The 24,545-nt window shown below is 38.0% G+C and overlaps 1 protein-coding gene across 3 annotated transcripts in view; it reads right to left on the bottom strand.

Moving 5' to 3' along the window:
- Positions 1–10,305: 10,305 nt before the first annotated feature.
- The window catches only part of LOC136874196 (alanyl-tRNA editing protein Aarsd1), a 142,002-nt gene continuing 127,762 nt past the window's right edge, over positions 10,306–24,545 (bottom strand). The window contains exons 11-12 of one of the 3 annotated variants that reach the window (XM_067147808.2): positions 20,409–20,503; positions 10,306–16,610 (exon numbers count right to left, since the gene is read on the bottom strand). In XM_067147808.2, the coding sequence (XP_067003909.2) occupies positions 16,472–16,610; positions 20,409–20,503 (234 nt within the window). In that variant the 3' untranslated portion in view covers positions 10,306–16,471. Of the gene's footprint in view, positions 16,611–20,408; positions 20,504–24,426; positions 24,516–24,545 lie in introns of those variants that run through there. The other 2 variants (XM_067147810.2, XM_067147809.2) reach the window with 2 other exon arrangements.

Consider the following 24,545-nt stretch of genomic DNA (forward strand, 5'->3'; position numbering starts at 1 on the left):
CTCCACATTTAAATTACTTTAATTTGCAATCATTCTATCCAACTAAGCCCGTGCCTTTATTCTCAGAGATTATTATTAAACACGCCTTTACACATTACCAAATTTTAATGTACTAATTCGACACTTGTACAGATTATTATTATTTTGTCCACTGGCGAACTTCGCGATATTTACAAACAAATCAATGGACTTCATTCCGTCCCACAACAATTTAAATCACTTGGCAATCCTACCTCTGGATTATCTTAACAACATGCCTTAATATCTATAAAAGTTCCGATAACGGAAAAACACTTTGGAAGCACTTCTAAATGAATATTAACATTATCTTTACGTGAAACGTGCTCCATATCATATCAAACAACTCAAGCACTTGAATGAACAACTCAACCCTGCTATACTCTATTTAATAATCAAAATTATGATGAGTGCTCGATCTAATCTACATATTAATTTGTCCCTTTGTCTATCTATCTTTGAATTTATACGATTCGAAAATGGCTCGTTTCACAATCAAGTTACCATGATAAATTAATATGATTTCCTCCCCCTAACGATAGCAATCTACAAATATGTTAAAAGGTTACTCAACTCTGCCATTGTAGTCTGCTAAAACCGGACGAGAAGCCATAGCCCCTCCGGTTTTTAGCAATGCATTCCACTGTATTCATGCCAGCTTGAAGAATTAATCCTTGACCCTTTTCAACTTTACACATTTTGAATAAAAACAAATAAATTAACTGTTGCACTTTGGAATAATTTCCACCCTAAATTCTATTCACAAATTTTACACTCTCGGCCTTGTATCTAGCCCACTTAATGTAGATATACATTCTTCATTCCTTTCCCGGACACTAGGAACATGGGATACCTCGGGATTCCCTTTACAACGGCCCGTGCGCACACTTGAATTTCCTGTCTCACGTTCGTGTAGCTGACCAGGTATCAGTTTAGAATCGACTGTTTACTAGGTGACATAAACACTCGTGACCGTTCTCATGTAACGCACTTCCTAATCTGTTGGTAGAATCTCACACTCCGTAAGTTATGCTTTACTGAGTCCTGTCTATTTGAAACACTTCATACTAGTATACTGCTCAAAACTGTAATATGAGCTACATCACGTCATGAATCACTGTACTATGTAACAATATAATACTTCGAACCCTACTCCATGAGTAAGTACACACTCGCACCCCTGGCGTAATCACGGCTCGAACAAAATATCAGAAGTTGTCACGCACCCCTGACGTAGTCACGGCTCGAACGCTTTGTCAAAAGTAGTTACGCACCACTGGCGTGGTGACCACCCGAACACACTGTCAAAAGTAGTTGTAGTCCTTGTCCACGACTTCATATTTATACTTGTATCTCCTCTCTTCCGAGTTCAACGGAGTTCATGTTTGGACGCGCAGTCCCGATATCTTCATACGACAGTTTGCGGTTTGGCCCGTGGCTTTAATATATGATCCAATGATGTAATTATGTTCTCAAATGCTCTATACCAATTCTCAACTATTATCGTTCGCTGGTAATGGATATATTCGTGAATTTAGCTGCCATATCCCGGCTCGGGGTTTCGCGCTTTTTTGTGGCTTCCTTTGCCTTCAGCCAATCAACGAATAGCGTCCATGAATTCTCAGAATTACACCATGCAATCTCCCGCAATTATTAACATTTTATAAGTTTTATGGTATAGTAAGGCTCCTAAATTCCACTTTATTCTGAATCGATACTTCACTTCCTTCCATCAGTTTAATCCACGGAGTTAGCCTCGCTAGTGCTTCTTACAATACGAAGTTGTCGCCTTGCTTTGGTCAAGTGAATTTTTCCATTGGTCCACCTTAACCACGTGACCGGGAAGTCTCATATTTTTTTTCTTCCAGTGCCAACCCCGCGTTCAACTCCCGCTAGTTACATGGAGATACCCCTACGTCATTTCTCAGAAATTTGCACTCGGCTCTCTGCGCTATTGCTACTACCAAGACTGCCCGGGGCTATGAAAACTTTGGCAACAAGTTATCCTCTCTCTTGCCTCGTTGTCACAATTTCTGAGAATCCTAATTCTGTCACTCATTGTGTTTGTTAATCTCAATGGAGACAACAGTCTGTGGTATGGTGAAACCTGCCATCTCGGCCTGGCCTGTTCTTACTGTATGTACAGTAAGATACTATTTATTCTGAAAATGAAATATATATTCCTCAATAATTCATCATAATTACAATTGCATGACGCTTATCACACCCCCACCAGGGCGCATTAGTGTGCCTCGTTTCTATTCCCTGAACTGCCTCGTCCACTGTCTGTGGCAGATCACATCAAAATCAATCATTGTGTTGCTACAGAACGTGAGAAAAGTTGACTTTGGCAATATTGTTTATATGAATCAAAGGGTTGGAAAACATTCCAAGACATCCATTCAACAGCAGATTGACATCACGCCGACCGTCCACGAAAAACAGCAGCAACTCAAGTGTGGTATATACGCATATCTGCACGTAGGCACCCTACACGCACTCTTACTCTGCGCCATAAGCTTCGAGATGCCACAGGAGTGGGGGAGAGCTGTATTCAAGAAAACCCCTTGGGATTCCTACACAGACATCACAGGGCGAACTCATTAAAAACCATTTAAAATTGTATTCTGGTTAAATCCACCTTGCAAGTAATGAAAATCATTTTATTTTCCGTATTGAAAGAATCTCAATAATAATAATATAAAAGAATCTATTGGACTCCAACCTATTCAATACATTACTGGATGTTAACATTTTTAGTTAAACATCGTTAAAATGGAGACATGTTTCGCCCTCCATGTGGGGCATCATCAGTCATATCAAAGTACCTCAAAATTAAACCAGACGTCTGGTTGGAAATTATGAGCAATATTTGTAAGAAAGAATACATTAAAAACACGTACAAAGCTGGTGTTGTTTTAACTCTGTCTTAGCACAGCCTCGTTTTATAATCAACAAAAGCTGTTCACTTGCACTGTGCACTCCATTCAAATAGAGAGTGACCAACGGAGTTTGACTACCTCATGAATCCTAGGGCGAATTATTTTGGTTGGAGCCAAATTACAAATAGTCAAATTGGAATGTTTTACCTCATCATTTTTAACAATTAGAAATAAGTGTACAGTAATTATAAATTGTGTTTTATTTTGCCAACATTTGTATATACTACGCAGAACTACCATCGAACTCAATATCATACGGACTTTGATTACTTCCATTTTTATACTGTGCATATGATAACCTCATTTTAATATTAAGAAACCACTAGCGTATTTTACTATGTGTAACTAGTCTGTTGTTATTTTGTTTTGGATAGGACTTTGTACGTGTTTTTAATGTATTCTTTCTTACAAATATTGCTCATAATTTCCAACCAGACGTCTGGTTTAATTTTGAGGTACTTTGATATGACTGATGATGCCCCACATGGAGGGCGAAACATGTCTCCATTTTAACGATGTTTAACTAAAAATGTTAACATCCAGTAATGTATTGAATAGGTTGGAGTCCAATAGATTCTTTTATATTATTATTATTGAGATTCTTTCAATACGGAAAATAAAATGATTTTCATTACTTGCAATGATAAAGCCAACCAGGCTAATAAAAATAAAAATAGATATCAAAACCTCAAAATCAAAATCGGTAAAATTTCAAAAGATATCTTATTCTTAAAAGAATGTTTAAGATTAGGTCTGGTGCCGAATTTCTTAAAATCAACTCAAAGGAAAAACATTCCAACACTCAAATCTAAAGACGTCCAAAATAAAGTCAACACCATCTGGCTTAGAAATAAAATTAAACTAATGTATAGAAAAAAATCTCTATTAAACCTGCAGCTTTACCGGGAACATTTGATCACTGCTCAATCATTATCACCTCTCGAATGGAGCTCATACCAAAGACACATTGCACGTAAATTGCAGAACATATTAGACAAAAAACAAAAAACCTTAGACCACAAGTTGACATGTCTATTAGAAAAGAAACCTAAATCCATAAACCAAAACAAAAATAGAGAAACTTTCACCCCCTCATGGAAAAACACTCCAACCACCATCAATTTATCTAACACCACATTTTCGGATAATGAAATCAATTTCTTTGACCAAGGCCTAAAATATAATTGGCCTAGTCCAAATAAAGCCGAGGATATAATTACCACAATAGCCGAAGTTGAATCCAATATAAATAAACAAATTCCCTTCGACAGACAAAATGACGTGAGATATGAGATAAAAAAGAAATTACCCACCCTTATAAAAGAAGTTTCCGACATCAATAATTTCACCGTTCTCAAACAAACCCACGAATTAAGAAAAAAGGTAGACACCAATAATGTTATAGTAACGAAAGCCGACAAAGGCAATGCCGTAGTCCTAATGAATAAACACGACTACGTCAAAAAAACGGAGGATTTCTTCTCCGATAATTCTTACTCAATAATTTCAAAAGATCCTATCTTAAAAACTCAGCGTAATTTAAAAACAATCCTAAAAAATTCACCTTTCTTATTTAATGAACACGAACATCAAAAACTCATCAATATGAATCCCAAATTACCCACCGTCAGATCACTGCCAAAAATACATAAAAATGATGTTCCCATTCGACCCATCATAAATAGCCGAAATAGCCCAACGTACAAAACTTCTCAGTTCCTCCAAAAATTCCTTAAGAAACACTTCACATTTCACAATAAACACCCTATTAAAAACTCAATAGAATTATGCGAAACTTTAAATAAATTTAATTTGCAGCCTAACCACATAATGTGCTCATTTGACATTACCAATATGTTCTCGAACATTCCCGCTAAAAAAACTATCGAAATCATACGAACTAATCTTTCTAAACACAGCACCTTAAGTCAGTTAGAAATAGAAGAATGCTTACAATTACTAACTTTCGTCCTTCATAACAATTATTTTACGTTCAATAATAAGATATACAAACAAGAAGGTCTAGCCATGGGCGATCCCATTTCGGGAATACTAGCCGAAATTTATATGGACAACCTCGAAAATAGTAAAATAACAAACAGCATTAACGGTTTGTGTCTTTGGCTACGCTATGTCGATGACACACTAGCAATAATAGACAAAAGCTGCAATAATAGTGAAGACATACTAACTTACTTAAACAGCCTTGACAATTGCATCAAGTTTACTAAAGAAGACGAGGACAATAATATCATCAATTTTTTAGACATTACAATCACCAGGACCTTAAACAATTTCGATTTCCAGATTCACAGAAAACCTTCATTCACTCCCACAACCATAAAACAAAATTCTCTTCACCCACAATCGCACAAACAAGCCTCATTTTACAGTTTAGTGTACAGAGCGTTAAAAATTCCCATGTCAACCGTCAATTTAAAAAAAGAAATAAGTACCATAAAAGAAATAGCTGTTTTCAATGGATACAATCCCTCAATCATACAGAAAATAATCAATAAAGTGAAATTGAAATTGGCCACAAACCTCTCCCCAATAAAAATTAATAAGCCTAAATATGCATCATTCACCTACATTAACCCCATTATACATCAAATCGCTACCCCTTTAAAAAAACATGATATTAGGGTAGCCTATAAGACCCATAATTCTAATCAAAAGCTATTTTTCAACCACAATAAGATAAACTCGGACAACAATAAATTTTCGGGCTCTGGCATTTATAGACTGAAATGTGCTGAAGGTAACAGTTCATATATCGGTCAAACTGGGAGGAGCTTTGCAATTAGATATGCAGAACATTTCAATGCCCAAAAGCACAATAAACACTCAGCCATGAGCATCCATATGAAAGACACCGGACATAGCTTTACCACAATCGAACAGGATCTCCAAATTTTAAAAAGACTAGATAAAGGCAGGCTCATGACCGAGTTCGAAAATTTATACATTTTTTTGGACCAAAAATATAATAAGAATAAGAATTTAAATGATCCAATAGACAACCGAAGCCCTCTTTACGAACAATTAATATTTTCGCTCAATAGTTTAAATCTGAAAGACAAAAGACTTGTTAACATCCTCAAAACAAGCTCTCCAAGCACCCCCACTAAGCCGCTCAACTCATCACGCCCCTATTCTCCCTCCAATACACACAACTCCTCCCCAAGCGCCAATCACATACCCACAGCGCCGCCTTCTCAAATCCACTCCCCTCCTCTAAGACGTCACACGTACAACACGAGGAGCAGGACATTAGCGACAGTCAGTGCTCCACAAACCTCCTAACAATTAGGCAACAGCTCAATAGCTTTCAAGGTAAATTTTTAACTTTCACATTTTTCATTTCTCAATGATTTCCCGTTTCTTTTCTTTTTCCGTCATTTCACTTAACTAATTAAGACAAATCCATTTTCAGATTTCCCTCACATGTAGGACAGCTCAAACACCGGATTGCACTGCACAACATTTTTCGACCGTTGCCCATTCAACCAACAACTGACCTTCCCACACTTCAACAACGAAATATACGCAAATTTTTAGTCAACTAGGAAGAACCTAATGATGTTTTTAACTATCTTCATTTGAAGCTGGTGTTGTTTTAACTCTGTCTTAGCACAGCCTCGTTTTATAATCAACAAAAGCTGTTCACTTGCACTGTGCACTCCATTCAAATAGAGAGTGACCAACGGAGTTTGACTACCTCATGAATCCTAGGGCGAATTATTTTGGTTGGAGCCAAATTACAAATAGTCAAATTGGAATGTTTTACCTCATCATTTTTAACAATTAGAAATAAGTGTACAGTAATTATAAATTGTGTTTTATTTTGCCAACATTTGTATATACTACGCAGAACTACCATCGAACTCAATATCATACGGACTTTGATTACTTCCATTTTTATACTGTGCATATGATAACCTCATTTTAATATTAAGAAACCACTAGCGTATTTTACTATGTGTAACTAGTCTGTTGTTATTTTGTTTTGGATAGGACTTTGTACGTGTTTTTAATGTATTCTTTCTTACAAATATTGCTCATAATTTCCAACCAGACGTCTGGTTTAATTTTGAGGTACTTTGATATGACTGATGATGCCCCACATGGAGGGCGAAACATGTCTCCATTTTAACGATGTTTAACTAAAAATGTTAACATCCAGTAATGTATTGAATAGGTTGGAGTCCAATAGATTCTTTTATATTATTATTATTTAAATCCACCTTGTCAATACACTTTCTGTAATAAACCTTTATTCATCATGCATGTTTTGAGAACAATAAACATTCTCTTAGTCAGTGATCACACAGACTTAAGTCATTTTAATCTTTAAGTCCTTTAATCTGTTCAATAATTTCTTTGCCTGGCTGGCATACTTACTGTTGATAAATTTGACCATAATCGGTGCTGTTTATTCCTGTATTGACTTCGAAATTCATTAAAAACTTTTAAAAATAAAAATAAATAATCATCATCCATTACTTCCGCCACATCCAATCCAGCTTTGAAATAGTATTCTGGTTAAATTTATCAACAGTGAGTATGCTGGGCAGGCAAAGAAATTAGTTAACAGATCTAAGAACTTTAATAAAATTGCTAAAGTTTGAATGATGGTTGATGAAGAAAATGTTTATTCTCCAAATATGTATGATGAATAAAGGTTCATTACAGAAAGTGTATTGACAAGGTGGACTTAACTAGAATACTATTTTAAATTGTTTTTAATGAGTTTATACAAGTCAGTACAGGAATAAACAGCACCTGTTATGGTTGAATTTATCATAGGGCGACTCACGTTTGATGGGCTAGAGCACTTCAGAGTTGGACATGAGATCAATGGGCCAGAACAGTCAAATTGGTTTACACCCTGATAACTCTCGGCACATATGGAGGGCAAGAGGGGAAAGTTACAATGAATCATTCTTGTCACAACAGCAGCTTGGAGGTTCAGCACTGTTTTAGGCAGGTATCATGTTTGACCACTGGTTAACGTTCGAGGAAACATGACGGCCGGAGTGTACAAACAAAACATTCTCCAAACCATAGCAAGTGGTTTTGCAGAGATGTAGATTTCTTTATTCTACAGGACAGGATGATAAAGCTCATCCACATTATGCAGCAACTGTGAAAGGATACCTGGAGGGACACAGGATTTGCAGATTTGACTAGCCAAAGTCTTCCCTGGGCATGAAATTTCAAGTTTTCAGTGTTCTTTTCAGTTTAATAAATAGTTAATTTTTTGTTTCCACTTAAATTTGTTCAGAGAGGATGGTTACCTAGTTGTACTTCCTCTTAAAAACAACAATCACCACCACCTCCCTGGGCATGAAATGTGTAGAGCAAGCATGGACCTGTCTTAAAAGAGCAATTTCCAACTGTCAATATCCACCACTAACGATTCAGGCCCGGAAAGATGCTGCCATTGAAGAGTGGGACTGTTAGCCTCAAGAAACACTTAAGGATTTGGTATTGAGCATTCTCCATCGCATTCAAGGGTGCCTCAGGGTTCGTGGAGAACCAACACATTATTGACTCATAACTGTATTGAAAACTGTGTTTAATTTGTGGTATTCTAACTGAGGTGGTTCCTTAATTTGTTTGGTTGTCACATAATGGTGTTTCTTTTCATACTGAGTTTACAGTTACCAAAAAGGGTACGTTTTTGTCGTACTTATTGTTCTGAGTTTCACGTTAAACAATATATTGGTTCCACCTCAAAACAAGAGAATCTGGTAAATGCTTAACTTTATTTTGATGAGGATATATCGGGCATGATTTGCCATTCGAAGACCCACGAATATTTCAAAGTAGTAAAGTATTAGCAACATAAACTATGTTCTGCTCTTCTGTGTTTCATTTTTCAAATAAGTATTTAATAATTTTACAGTTAAGTACAAAGTTTAGTAAAAAATAAAGGCAGGAGAAAGCATTCTATTTTTATTTAGAAAGAATGGCTAATGGCTGCTTGTAACTGGAGTGTGTCATTGCATTTAATGACAAGCAGCTGCACTTTGTGCACAGTAACATCCAAAGACAATGTTCCTGAATGTCAAGAAGAGACTATGCCAGCATGTGGCAACTCATTCGTAAAGAACACGGCATACAAGTGAATATGGTGAGAGAAGCTCATACAAGAACCAGATAAGTGGCACACGGAATACATCAAGTTAAAGTGCAATGAATTATTAAACATGCACACAACTCAACTCCTGCAACCGGATGACCCAATTTAACCCCTATAGACTTTTTATGAGGCTATTTCTTCTTATCTCACCCTTATCTGAGAATAGTTACCCTGTTGCACTTCCTCTTAAAAAATTAACCATCACCACTCTTATTAAGTAGTTTCTTGCTTGGGCAGTGGATCATTGACTGCCATCCACTTCTCACACCTCCCTGTCCCAATCCACTTTGACGTTTCATTCAGGTTATCACAGAGGGTGCTTCAAATGCATATTTTCTACCTACAGTGACAGGTAAAAGTAATGAAAATCTTTGCGAATCCGTATTGAAAGTAATCTTATGATAAATGTAAGAAATTTATTTCTTTTCCACCTATTCAATACAACTCAATATGTTAAAGTTAGAGTTAAATCCTCATTTAAATAGATTCCTACCTGCCTCATTAACTTTTAAATTTGTACTTTCAAAAAAATTCGAATCGCACGAACATCCTCATTTTAATGCGGAGTTAACCCTAACTTTAACATATTGAGTTGTATTGAATAGGTGGAAAAGAAATCAATTTCTTACATCTATCATACAGTGACAGGTGTCGATGAGGCTACCCTGAACCTGGGGAATAGAAGTTTCCTGCCGGGTTTCAGTGGTATTTCCTCCTCTGGCAAACTAGCACCCAACCAAAGGGGCACATCCGCCTGAAGCTGTTGGCCCTTTTAGAGAATCAGGCTTTTTACTGCCACCCAACACTCGGTGCCGATTCACTAGTTGTACGGCTACTCCATCCTGTAGCAGGTATGGACCTATCGACACAGACTGATATAACATAGCCTGCAAACAGACTCCTTTGCATAAAGCGACTATCACACTATCAATGTTAACAAGAATGTGAAGGAGCATAATAATAAGAGCAACATTGTGTGCAGACCAGAGAACATTTGTTGTGAAGAAAAATATTCATATGCATTGTGATTTTCCTTTCCGTATGAACCAAACATACGGCAAAGTACGCATTTGAAACACCAGGTATATTCAGAAGACATATCACATCAGCTGAAGTTGGGAACAGATAATGCAACAACTTGGTAAGGTTATAGGAGTCTGAACCAGTTGAAAGGGGAAATGAATTACACAATTCTCAATATAACAAAGTTTATTTGTAAATCATCTTGAAAGTTTACAAACTGCCAGACCGGCTGGGATATTTATACAATAACATTCTACAGCAAGATTTAATCTATAAATCACATCAATCCCAAACTTACTGCACTCCTTGGTCTCTTGATATTAGGAAGCTCTCATTTCATACAGAATGCAGTAAAAGATAAGTCACACAGCATGACAAGTACAGTTTAAAACAACCCCATACAAAGGATCCATACCATTTCACGTGTACTTATCTAGAAAACACAGAGCGCATGCTTTTGCTTCAATCAATCAATATGGGACCCATTCAACAGCATTGTATCAAGAATCATTGTCAAATTTCTACTAATATCGAGAGTTTGTATATGAGGGTAATCTCGGGAACTACTCGACCGATTTCAGTAAATCTTTCACCATTAGAAAGTTTATTTCTTACAGATTACTGATGATGATGATGATGATGATGATAATCACACTAGCTTATCTGGGGAGCAGGTAGTTCTTAAAAAGTACAGTAAATCGGAAAAGTCGTGTGTCTGGGACCCTTGAAAGTAAACATACTGCTTGAATTTAAAAATTGGAACTCAAAGTGAGCTTACAAGGGAACCGAAACCGAAAATTAAATTTTGCTAAGAGGATGAGGGGACCATAAGAAAGCAATGCACAAAAATTTACCTGCCATTTTAAACAGTTAGGTCCTGAAATCGATACGAAAAATTTATAAGATTGCATGCATTAGTATATAGGTAAACGTGGACAGCTCTAGTGGCCAGCTGAAGCGAGCGTGTTGCCTTGAGCTTTCTGTGTGAGGTAGTTAACACGTTTATTTGAGAGAGCAGTCATGAATCCAACTAATGTTATTTTCATGAAAAAAAAATGTTTTTTCTTCCCGTGAAATAATTTCGGAAGAAAGGAAGATGGGTCCACATGTGATCAAACTAATTGAAAATCCTGCCATGGGTGTCAAGATTGTTTTGGAGTCGTGTCTGGAGAGAAATAGTGGTAGCAAAGGTGATAGTGAAAGCAGCGACACCTCATCTGCATTATCTGAAAGAGAAGGCAACACACCATTGCCAGGTAAGAGAGGTGTTATAGATCCGAGTTTGAGCCCCGAGTCCAATTACCGTCAATCCAGAGAAGCGCCACCACAGTCGCTTGAAAAATTTACCAGTTCAAGCTATGCTTCCAATTCACAGACGAAAGTGAAACATGTTGTAAATCTAGCATACAAGAGTAAAGCTGTACATTTATGGTTAAACGTAGAGGGTGGGGTAAGAAGTGGCTTTCGAAAAAATTGTCATATGGCGACGTCACTACGACAACTGTACATGTGGAAGAACCAATCAGAATGATGTCAGTAAGTCCCGCTGATCACAGGAAATAGATGTATACAATATTATTTTTCTCACTTTACAGAAGCAAGAAATTTGAAGCAGAATATTTGTGATGAAGATCTGTGACTGTGGGCCTTGGAACTTGCAAGAGAGATTTCAACAGGGAAAAGTAATTTCAGCGCAACTATTCGTTGGTTGAGTCGCTTCAAGAGAAGGTACAGAATCATAAGCACAACTATCCCAAAATTTGTATCCCGTAAGTATCTGTAAGAAGAAGAGCAAAAAGATAGTCGTGAAGAAATTTGTGGGAGCACCAACAGAGCGATTTTTAGTCTATACCCCTTTTTCAATGTAGAATACAGATTAGTTTCATGTGCGGAATGAAAGCGGAAATTACTCTGTCATTTACTGGCGAGAAGCCTACAGAAACAATTGTTCAATCAGTTAGTCTGTGCACCCGTTCATACACAATTATGGCTACAGTTAGTATGGCCAGTACTCTTTTCCCAAAATTATTTGTTGTACTACAAGAGGCAAGTGAAACTTTCGGTCTGAGAGTTTCCAAAGAAGTTGCATGCCAGAAATATAACTAACAGCCACAAAATGAGAAGAAATGAATGAAGGTGTTGGTTTAAGTAAGCCTTCTTCCCATTCGCCGAAGACAAATATTTGCTACTGTTAGATTCCATGGACTACTTGTAGTGATACAAGCTGTTTTGAAGACATTCCTGCAGGCAACAGTACAGAAATTTGCCAGACTCCTCCCGGCACCACAGGGAAAATACAGTTCTTGGATAAGTTTTTCTTCTGGCAATCGAAGGCTTTGTTTCGTTGTTTAACAGACACTGTGTTGACTTGAAGACTTTCAGTTTGAAGTTTATCGGAGAAACAACACATTGAAAATATTCCTTTGTTCATTTTCAATTTTCCTCCCCACAGTTCACGGACATGAATAAACATTAGTGATCCGCAACCAACTGAACAACGGAGAGACCTTGCGACTTCCAAGTGTATGCAAAATATTGCCTTCAAACAAGTAAGGAAACTTGTGAAGATCAATGTGCATATTCGTTGTGTGTTGTGCCAAAAATATCTGTTTTTTTATCATGCGATTAACACACTTCATTTAGGTTTCACATTGGTTCCGTATCAATAAACCCCCCTGTGGCTGGGGGCAGTAGAATAACACCCATGGTATCCCCCACCTGTTGTAAGAGGCGACTAAAAGGGGCCCCAGCTTAACTTGGGAACATGGGTTGGTGACCACAGGGCCCTTAGCTGAGTCCCGGCATTGCTTCCACTTACTTGTCCTAGGCATCTCGCTTTCATCTATCCTATCTGACCTCCAATGGTCAACTTCTGTTCTTTTCCGACCCCAACGCTATTAGTTTGCGAGGCCTAGGGAGTTTTCCATTTTCACGCCCTTCGTAGCCCTTGTCTTTCTTTGACTGATAGCTTCATTTTTTGAAGTGTCATATCCCTTCCATTTTCTCTCTCTGATTAGTGTTATATACAGGATGGTTACCTAGTCTTAAAACAATAATCACCACTACCACTTATCAATAAAGTGACCTAAGCGTGTGGTAGCCTGCCAGTTCATTCTATCTCTCTCCAGCACAACTGCTACTCTACTCCGCTGTGTGCGATGCCAGCCAGCAAGATGCAAGGTTTATCCAATAGATGCGTTGTCACACGGATTTTGAATCAAGATTTCAACACCGTCCAGTACAAAATGGTAGCTAAATTTTTGTACATTACTATTTTATGGTCTTCTGATCCTCCAGCAAAATTGCATTGTTTTGATATAACCATATCAATAGTTCTCTTGTTATGATTCAATTTCCTACAAAAAAAGTTTGTATGCATGTTTCCCAAACTAACAATTTTTCCAGGGGAAAAATGCCTTTTGTCACATGCTTTACCTGATGAAAACCAAAGTAAAGGTTAAACTGATAGTTATATAAAATAAAAGGAACATATGTGCAGGATTTATGACTTAATTTCCTATAAAGATATGCCTAGGCATTTTCTTCATAACTAATGGTTCAGTAGAAAATTATGCTTTTACTGTGTTTCGTTATTTGTATCCATAAGTGCTACAAGTTCAGCAATCGTTACACTTCTTCACTCTGTGAGTGTAAGTTTGAGGCATAAGGCAGGGACCCTTCAAAGGGAACACCCTGCCTAATTTGTTAGAAGTAAAAGTACCGTATTTACGCAAATAATCTCCGCATATTTTTTAAAAAGAAATTCGAGGCACGAAATTGGGGTGCTGGTTTTATTTGCGTCAAGGCTGCCAACACGCTCCTGGCTCACCTAGTCTTCGATGCTGAGTGTACAGTTATGCTTTGTGCAACCGTAGATGGAAGATAATATTCCCCACATGTCATATTTAAACAGAAAACAATTCAGACTTTTAATTCCAAACTGACTTTACATTTTTTTTAAATAGTACCGTATTTTACAGAGTAATTTAAATTCAAAATTTCTCCACGTCACGATAGAACGCGTCTTCCGGAACGTGCAGGGGTAGCTTTCTGCACTTTCACTCACTTTGGTGTGTCTATAGTGTGTTTCACAGTTGAAAATAGAGTGAAATCGTAATTCTTTTGTATTCAGCGTTTTAAGGAAAGCCACAACATCACGTAACAGGCAGTACACGGAAAAGCGGAATCTGCAAAAACTGGTGAGGGTTGGCATTTCTAAATTACAAGATGGCCGTTAATTCGAAATCACATAATTGGAAGTCCAATTTCTGTATTACAAAGACTTTGAATTAACAAGGTTTTACTGTATCACAAAACTAACATCAGATTTTGCCGGTGTGTATTTCAAGTGTTTACATTGCACGAAAAGTATTATCCACCATCGGTCGTGTTACTGTCCAGTAAAAAGAGACCATGTGCGAGAAGTGTTTTAGGTCCATATTCACCACCGTCGGTAACTTTTGCTGTTATCTTAGATTTTCAAAACTCGGATATGTCATTATTTCGGATAACGCTCACTTCCGTATTCACCACAGAATTTATTATCTCGGTTTACCAAAACTAAGTTTTCATTTCAATCTCAGTTTGAACCGCATTTTTTTCATACTGACGTACAGGAAACAAATGACTACATGCTGCTGCCACTATCGAATTGTAAACAAGTTTTTGATTCCATTTGGGGTTTGCAAATAATTTGCATAAATTATGTCCGCTATTGAGCAGAAATGGAGAAAGAAGCCTAATATAACTTTCCAAGAGAGTGAATTGTTATTGAAATTGGTGGCAGAAAGCATTAACAAAGCAAATAAGAAAAACCAATTATAGCCTACACATTGTACGTCACTCAAAAAATAAGTCAGTATTCCTTCATTCTTCATTAAAAGTCACCCAGTCGTGTAGCTATAATCGAGAATTCATTTTAGGCCTGGCAATTCCAGGTTATGTTCGGAAGCTTTAGATAACCTAAAATGTGTCTGAAAATCAGAGTCGTCGTAGTCCTGGAAATATGTCGCATGTTCTTTTATCCATCTAGGACGTTTATTAATTGCATAATCTTGATCATATTACTCGTTGCTGTGATTTTATCTTTCAATTAGATATTCCAGCCACCTACGGGCATTAGATGTGGAGTGTGATGAACTTGTAAGTAATTTAGGAGAGGACTCTAGTGGTGCAAGAGACAATGAATCTTCCCATCTACAGGGAATCGAGCCTATTGCAAGTTCAGATTAATGAAATACCTGTCACGTAAGTAGACCTATTTGCTCATTTTCATGTAAAATATATTTCATAGCAGTGATATTTGCGTAAAGACCCTGTGGACCTCGCGGAGTGATACGAAATATTTGTTTACACCTAAGTTACTCTTCCGATGAAAGGAATTTTAGTTCATTTCATTTTTTTCAAAATGAGTCTTTCTAAACTGAGGGTGCGGGGATTATTTGGGTAAATATGGTAATGTTTTTCGACTATGATCTTCGGCACACTAACTGATGTAGGGGCCGAGGAGAGATATGAAATTTGACAGTGTGTTTGATCAGAGGCAAATTGTTATTGGAATGTTCATTATTGTTACCAAACAGTGGACAAACCTAATTAAGTCCGTCCAACTTGAATTCGAGCAGAACTGCTATCTAATAAAGATGTTTAAAAGTATTGAAGCTCTTTAGGCTTTTTCAATCATGAAATGACTAGCATTTTGCTCAAATGTGGTGACAGGCTACTCAGTTTTAAAATAATAATGTAATTGGTCTTATGTCCCACAAACTTCTTTTCAGGCTTCCAGAGACACTCCTCCGCAGGATTCTTTTATGTGCTGGTATATCTATCGACATGAAGCTGATAATTCTGAGTACCTTCAAGTACTACCAGACTGAACCAGGATATAACTAGCTATTTTGGGCTTACAAGACCAATGCTTCTAGCAAAGTTTCTCGGGTCGAAATTCTGTCCATCACATTGCTATGCTGAAGAATCAAGCAGACCTTGGACCTAAAATAAATATGTTGTGTAGACAAATGTCAATAACATATATATAAACCTAACAGTAGACTGAAAATATTCTTAGTAGTTTTACCAAACTTATTTAGGGCAATCGCTGCTATTCTTTCACTCTTGTTTCCATGTTGAAACAACACTGGACAAAACTGAGCCAATTTGATATGCTGGATTATCAAAGTCTAATAATCACTTCCACAATAATGCCTCATTTTCTTTTTGCACAGGAAACAGCTGAACATAAGAACAGATAATAAACAAAAGAGCAAGATATCCATAATAAGTCACTTCCAAACAATCAAACTTATATATTGGACAAATTATAACTTTAGAGAATAGACCATCATTGTTCAACAGAGTTCTCACTTTCTAAATATTTCTTAATCAGGTTTTCTGCTTTACTTCGATTGACCATGCTATTGACTTTAGCTTGGAATTTGGGTCCTTTGCCAGCACCTTTTCCATTTAGAAGTTCACAAATCCTAGAACAGAAAAAACACAATATTGTGAGATACCTTGAGAAGGGCAACAATATTTGGATTAAGTCATATATAGACAGGTAGAAATATCAAAAGGAACATAATATAACAAGGCAAACACAATGACAAGTCAGCACGAGAAGGAGAGAAGCAATGGAAAGAGGAGATGAGGTAAAACATGAACACGCATAAGAACATGATCAATCTCCACATCTTCAAACAGACAGGCTCTCCCCTCATCAATACCAGTTCTTCTACATCTATCTCTTCTCAGCCTTTATAGATCTTGTATCAGCTTCCCAACTTCATCAGGAGTGCAGGCATGAAGACTCATTGAGGGGTCGTCTTGACATCTACAGTCTTGATGAGGAAAGTGTAGGATAAGAAGAAAACTGTATAAATACAGGAAATGGGAAGAAACATAAGATAAGTACAGGTGTTAAAATATTAGGAACACAGGACAAACACAAAAGGAGAAAATGATAAGTAATAGGAAGGAACAAACAAGTGTCAAATCAAGTCGTATGAAGAGAGATAAGAGAATAAAAAGGAACACAATCCCTTTGGAATCCTTTTCTCCTTTTGTAATCGTTGTGTTTCTAATATTTTCCCATTGCCTGCATTTATCCTACACTTCCCTAAGACTAACCTCTCATCCACATTGTAGGTGGCAGGCAATGGCATGAAGTAGGGGTGATGTTCAGTGGGGACTATGTAAGCTCCATGACTGCCATGGTAACTGTGAAGGCCCTACAGGAACCCTGAAAAGCGACTGCGAACGGGGCTCTGGTGAAGACCTCAATGGCAGCAGGGGTCATATGGTACGGCGAAGCTGGTGAAGGAGGCAGCCCCTCCACTGGAATAGCGTGCTGTGGGTCAGTAAGTCACACACCCACAACAAACTTATTACAGAAACAAGAGGAAATGTATACGCTGGCTGGATTTTATGAAGACAATTTTGGCAATGAAATAAGGACACTAATTGGATTCTGGGATTTGAAAACTATAACCGGCAGACTGAGAGAAGTAATGGCAGAAATGAAAAGGTATAAACTGGAGATACTTGAGTTGAGTGAAACGAGATGGACATGTTACGGAGAGGTGAGGACAGAAGAGGATGGCATCTTCATTTACTCTGGAAGAGAAGCAAATGAACAGGAATAAAGTAGAGTGGATGTCTTACTCACAAAGAAAGCAAAAAAATAGCATAATGGAATGCACTCCTGCATCACACAGGATAATTACTGTACGAATAAGAACCAAAGTTAGACCTGTGACCATAGCACAGTGCTATGTGCCCCAAGAGGTAGCAGAAAAGGAAGAGAAGGAGTAGTTTTATGATAGGCTGAAATCTATATTGGCAGGGATAAAAAGAACACTGTGGTTTAATGGAGGTCTAAATGCAAAAAGTGGCAATGAAAATGAAAGAACAGAAATCATCATGGGTAGCCATGGAACAAGAGAAGAAAATAATGGCCACCATGGGTAGACATCGAACAGGAGAAAAAAAAAATGTCCAGAGAGATGGATTGATTATATATGAATTAAGGTTTCCATGTAGGAACTGCCAAAAGATTTTGTGGGTGTCACCTGATCCCCAGACAGAAAACCAAACTTATCACTTGTCAATAAGCAAAAGATGGAGATATGCACTCCAGGATGTGGAACAGATGTAGGGAGCAACCATCACCTTATGATTGTTGAAATTAAATGGAAGATGGCAGCACCAATGAAATAGGCAGCTGTACGAATGAAACGTTTCGACTTAGGGAAATCTGGAAAACCACAAGTCCAAAATGAATTTAAGATACAATTGCAGAACAGGTTTGAGGCCCTTACTGAACAATCATATGAAGAGGTAAATATTAAATGGAATACAGTCAAGGAACTCTTTCTTGACACACGTGAAGAGATAGTGGGTTATTGAGAATCAAGGAGGAAAGAATGGATATTGGATGACACTTGGGAAATAATCCAAAAGCAAAGGGAGTGCAAGGCACTGCTCAGCTCCAGTAGAACAAGAAACCAGAAAGCAGCAGCAATGAAAAAATACAGGGAGGCCAACAAGGAAGTAAAGAAGAAAGTGTTTAGAGGTCAACTGGTAACACAAGCAAAAGAAGCAGCAGCAAGAGTCTGTAACAGCAAAGAAGTATATGCCACTATGAGAAAGCTTTCTAGGAGGAAATTCTGGGGGCTAAACCAGTCAGAGATGCAAACAGAATAGCCTTGAAATTTGAGAACATCTTCATAAGGAATGAAAGAAGGGAGTCCTCATCAAGATACCACAGAAGGTTGACCTCTCAGATTCTAATAGCAGAAGGGGAATAACTTTACTTTCATATGCAGGAAAAAGATGTCAGGAGTCATACTGAACAGACTAAGCAGTGGTATCAATAGGAGACTCCCAAGAACAAGCAGGTTCTGAGGAGGTCAGTTTACTGTGGATCAGATCAACACACTAAGGCTAATCATTAAACAATTTGCTGAGTATCAGACATCTTTGTACATACTTTTCATTGATTTTGAAAAGGCCTTTGATTCTGTCAACCAGAAGAAACTGTGGAGGACTAAGGAAAAGTTCAGAATCCTACAAAAGATAGTCTGTCCTACACAGGCAATGTGTGATGGATATACCTGTCAAGTATAACATTAATGGAAGCTGTCTGAATCTTTTGCTGTGGAACCTCTAGTAAGACAAGAATGTCTCCTGTCGCCAATCTTGTTTATCAAGACACTGGATTGAATGTTAAGAGAAGCAATGAACAGAAGGTGAACCATTCAGTGGGGATTGAATAACCAATTGGAAGAACTGGATTATTTGGAGTTTCAGGACATGGAAATCAAACTGAGTGACTTAAAAATAAGTAGGCTTAAAGATAAATAACGAAAAGACTAAGGAAATGAGCATAAAACATCGTAATAATTCTAGCTTGGGTCTAGATGAAATTGATGTAGAAAGGGTAGAGGAATTTTGCTACTTAGGAAGCAAGGTCAGCTAGGATGGAGGTGCTTTTAGAGATGAGATAGTCATATAAATAAAGACACAAAGGAGCTTTTGCACAGTTACAACCAATGAGGATACCCTCACATTCACATAAAAACAAAGCTAAGAATATTCAACTCAAATGTTCAATCTGTTTTACTGTACGGAAGTGAGACCTCGAAAGTGACCTAAGACATTACCACAAGGTTACAGACTTTTATAAATCATTGCTTGAGGTATATTATGCGAATATGGTGGCCAAAGGCCATCTCAAACAAAGACCTTTGGGAGGCCACAAGTCAAAGTCCCGTACAACAACAGATGAGAAGAAAATGGAGGTGAGAAGTCCACAAGAAGTATCACAAGGCAGACACTGAGCTGGAATCCACACGGTAGTCGCAGGCAAGGCAGACCGAGGATTACTTGGAAGAGAACCATAGACAAGGAGATAGTTGGGAGTCAACAAGACATGGAGAGAGGTGAAAGTATTGGCAGTAGATAGAGCAAGCTGGAGAAATTTCATCGAGGCCCTATGTTCCAGTTGGGAATTAAAGGAAATAAGTCAAGTCCACATCAAGACTGAAGATCTGTCGAGTGGCCCCTCAATGAATGTCGACGCCTGCCTTCTTGAAGAAGATGGGAAGCAGAAACAAGGTCTACGGAGGTTGGGAAGAGATGGATGTACTTCAGAAGAACTGGGATTGACAAGGGGAGAGCCTATCTGTTTGAAGACAACAGTTTATGAAGATGTGATTTACACTGTTTGTACTATGTGTTCCTTTCCACAACTAATATCTGGATTACTAAGACCAACTTACTTTGGTCCCAGTTCACAGACTACTTTGGGGTTGCCATGAAGTACCATCTGCCCAGCACCTTTCTCATCTCCCACAGTCAGGAAAAGAAGGATGTTCTGCACAAACAAAATGATCACATCATTAAGGTATGTCAGAAATATGGTCAGTCATATGCCTATGGCTTTCTGGCATAGTAGGTTAGCATTATAAGGCACTCACTAGCATGTTCAAAAAAGATTTTTAGAGCAAAATTCAGATACTGCAGCATCTCTCAACGGTAGAGATATGTTAAATGAATAGGAGTATTATTATTTATTCAATTTTGGCCATTCATGGACCATGTTCTTTTTTTTCTCCTTTCTTGATTTTCAGCCTCTCCAGTATTACTACTTCTTTCACTGTTCTTTTCTTCTTTCATCCTTTCCTACAGTTGCACGCTTTCTGTCTTTTTCCCCAAAATCACCAAACTTTCTAATCCTATTACAAAATATAAGCCTGTCTAGATTTTCTGCTTTCAAAATCCTTATTTCTGTTAAATTCTTTTTCATTTGATAAACCAACCTATTTGTACTTTAAGATTTTCGTCAAAATGGTAAAAAAAATTGTTTTTACAATTGGCTTTACGTCGCACCAACACAGATAGGTTTTATGGCAACAATGGGATAGGAAAGGCCTAGGAGTGGGAAAGAAGCAGCTGTGGCCTTAATTCAGGTACAGTCCGGCTCCATGGCTAAATGGTTAGCATGCTGGCCTTTGGTCACAGGGGTCCCGGGCTTGATTCCCGACATGGTCGGGAATTTTAACCATAATTGGTTAATTTCGCTGGCATGGGCGCTGGGTGTATGGATCGTCTTCCATCATCATTTCGTCTGGCTCCGTGGATAAATGGTTAGCGTGCTGGCCTTTGGTCCAGAGGGTCTCAGGTTCGATTCCTGGCTGGGTTGGAGATTTTAACCTTAAATGGTTTATTCCCTTGGCTCGGGGACTGGGTGTTTGTGCTGACCCCAACATCCCTGCAACTCACACACCACGCATAATACTATCCTCCACCACAATAACACACAGTTACCTACACCTGGCAGATGCCGCCCGCCCTTACTGGAGGATTTGCCTTACAAGGGCTGCACCCGGCTAGAAATAGCCACACAAAATTATTACTGTTATTATTATCATCATCATCATCATCATCATCATCATTTCATCCTCATCACGATGCGTAGGTCATCAAATCATAAGACCTGCATCTGGTGAGCCAAACTTGTCCTCGGACACTCCCGGCATTAAAAACCATACAACATTTTTCTTCATTAAGGTGCAGCATTTGCCTGGTGTGAAAATAATTTTTGCCAGTCTTTCCGGGTTCATTTGGGTCAAGTGACCATAAAAAGGAGGTTCTTTACTGAGGGCATCTGATAATTTTTCAATTAGGTTACAGATTTCTTTATTGCTTATTTTCATCCACGTACTTCCAACAGTTTTTTGCTCAAGTATCTTCCTTAGTACTTTCCTTTTACTTTTCTCTAATTCTTCAATTTCTCTCTCTTTTTAACTAAACGTTCTGCTCTATAAATACATTCCGGTTTTATGACAGTGTTGTAATGATGGATTTTTTTTAACTTAAAGAGTTATTTTTTTATTGTAAATGTCTAGTGCAATTGATAAGCCAGTTCCTATTTTCTGAGCTCTATTTTTGTTTGCTTCTTTATCTAGGCCAATTGGCTGTGTTATTTCCCCTTGATACTTGAATGTATTCACTCTACTGATTCTGCCATACCTTGTGTTCAGGAATCTTGGAGCATTGTTGATGTTCATTCTGTCTTCTCAAAGGAAATTTGTAGCCCTGACGTTTCCACTGTGTCTTTCAAAAGGTTTATTTGTTCAGTTGCTGTTTCAAAGTTTTCAGAAGATATTGCCAAGTCATCTGCAAAAGCTTGGCAACTAAGTTTGATGTTCAACCTTTTATATCCTCATCTGATTTCTTGGATTACTTTTGACATAAATATGTCTTATGGCTGGGGGTCATCCGAAAATTTGGGTAACACATAACGTGACAAAATGTGACAGAAATGTAACCATAGCAACCGCACAGGCAGTGATGTAAGGTATGGATGGATGGTCAGACAATGTTACCTAGCAACTATGCAGGCCATGTCTTATGGCTGGTTGCCTTCTGAAATTAGTAGCCACTGATGGATGGCCATGACCTAGTGACATAGTTATGATCATTTGATTTTCGCAAAGGAAAAGTGGTTTAGTTTTTTTCATAAGCAGTACAGTAAGGTTCCTTTCTCTTATTACCTTTTCTGAAATGCAGTTAAAGAGCACTGGGGAAAGGCCATCATCTTGCTGTACTCCAGTTTTGATTTCAAGCGGTTCTGAGATTTCCCCACGGAATTTTATTTTGTACTTTGTTTCTGTTAATATTTCTTTAATTACTGCCAAGGTCTTTCTCATCCGTGCCAAATCCTTCAACAGTATTGAAGAGTGTTTCTCTGTCCATGGAGATGTAAGCTTTTTTGAAGTCTTCAAAGGTTATTACAAGATTTTTGCTTCTAAGACAGTAGTATCTGATGATCAATTTTAGATTCAAACGTTGTTCTATGCAGGATTATTATTATTATTATTATTATTATTATTATTATTATCATCATCATCATTCCGTGTCCGGTCAGCATTTCCAAAATGTAGCAACTCCTATGGCCTTGTTGTTCGCCTCGATCAGGTCCTGTGTAGTGCAGGGATGTTCTAGTAGGGGACAGATGAGCAGGTGGTTCGGATCTTGTGTTACACCACACTCGCAGGATGCGTCTCCATCAGCTGGAAGTATGGCCCATTTTTGCATGTTGGCCTTGCAAAGAGGTACGCCCACCCTAAGACGATTAAGTGATCTCCAAATAGGGTACGGCAGATCATTTCCTGGAGTTAGCTCTTCCTTTGCAGGAGTATCAGGCGGCAGCATGCTCTTCCACCTGGTGATGCGGTTAGACTCAGGTGTTCCTACCAGTGGTTGAGTCCTGGTGATGAAGCTCTTTCTCGACTTCAGTCGACAGACTGCAGCCTGGTGATCATGCAGTGGGTGGCGAGAATCATTAGTCTGCTTTGTCCCCTCTGCATCAGCAGCAACAGCCCTTCTGATAGTGGGGGGGAAGATATTCCAACAATCAGGTAGAGTTTGTCAACTGGGGTTGGCTTCAGACATCCCGACAAGATACGTACGGTCTCGTTGATTGCAATGTCAACCTCCTTGGTGTGAGTGGATGCACTCCACACAGGTGAAGCATACTCTGCAGCGGACACACACAAAGTAAGAGCAGAGGTTCTCAGGACGTGAGGGCTTGCTTCCCAGGTGGTGGCTGTGAGCTTTCTCAAAATATTGTTCCGATTATTATTATTTATTCACTATAAATTTGATTATTATTCCCCTATACAAATAAAATTAAAACTTTGTCAATATATTTCAAATTTTAGCCTCTTATTATGTGTTTAAAAATTGCAAATGGGTTGTTTAATTTTTGTCTGTTTCTTTGGTTGGTTGTGTGAACAGGATGGGAAAATGCCTTGATACAATTTCTTGATACTCAATATTTTTGATTTCAGAGATATCCTGAGAGTACACTAGGCTGTATATTATCTGATTATTATTTGGTGACATAGCAATATTAAGGGGACTGAAACAGGAAAAGTCAAATATCTCCATTAATATTAGCTGTATTGAAAAACAGTAAAAAAATAAAAGTAGTGTAAAATATGATTTATTCCATATTATGGTGAATCTAACTTCTTTCAACACTCAAAATTGCAGGGAAAATGACACTTTATGCTTCAGTAGCTACTTTCCGTGCATTTTTATTTAAAAAGTATCTCTTATTAGTTGAAATCTGGTTCACTTACCATCAGATTCTCTGATGTGTCAAATTTTTTCTCTAGTACCAGTGTTGATTTCTTGAACTTCCCCTCCATGGATGTTCTATGTAATTTGAAACGCTTCTTTTAGCATATGGCTTTTAGCACTAGGAGTGTCCAAGGACATGTTTGGCTTGCCTGGTGCAAATTTTGGTATTTGCCGCCCATGGATGACCTGCGCGCCTGGGTGAGAGATGAAACTCATATCCTCCTACTGTAAGATTCCTGCAATTATCACATGTTTCTACAAATCTC

Source organism: Anabrus simplex, chromosome 5 (genome assembly GCF_040414725.1).
Source record: "Anabrus simplex isolate iqAnaSimp1 chromosome 5, ASM4041472v1, whole genome shotgun sequence".
Taxonomy (NCBI): domain Eukaryota; kingdom Metazoa; phylum Arthropoda; class Insecta; order Orthoptera; family Tettigoniidae; genus Anabrus; species Anabrus simplex.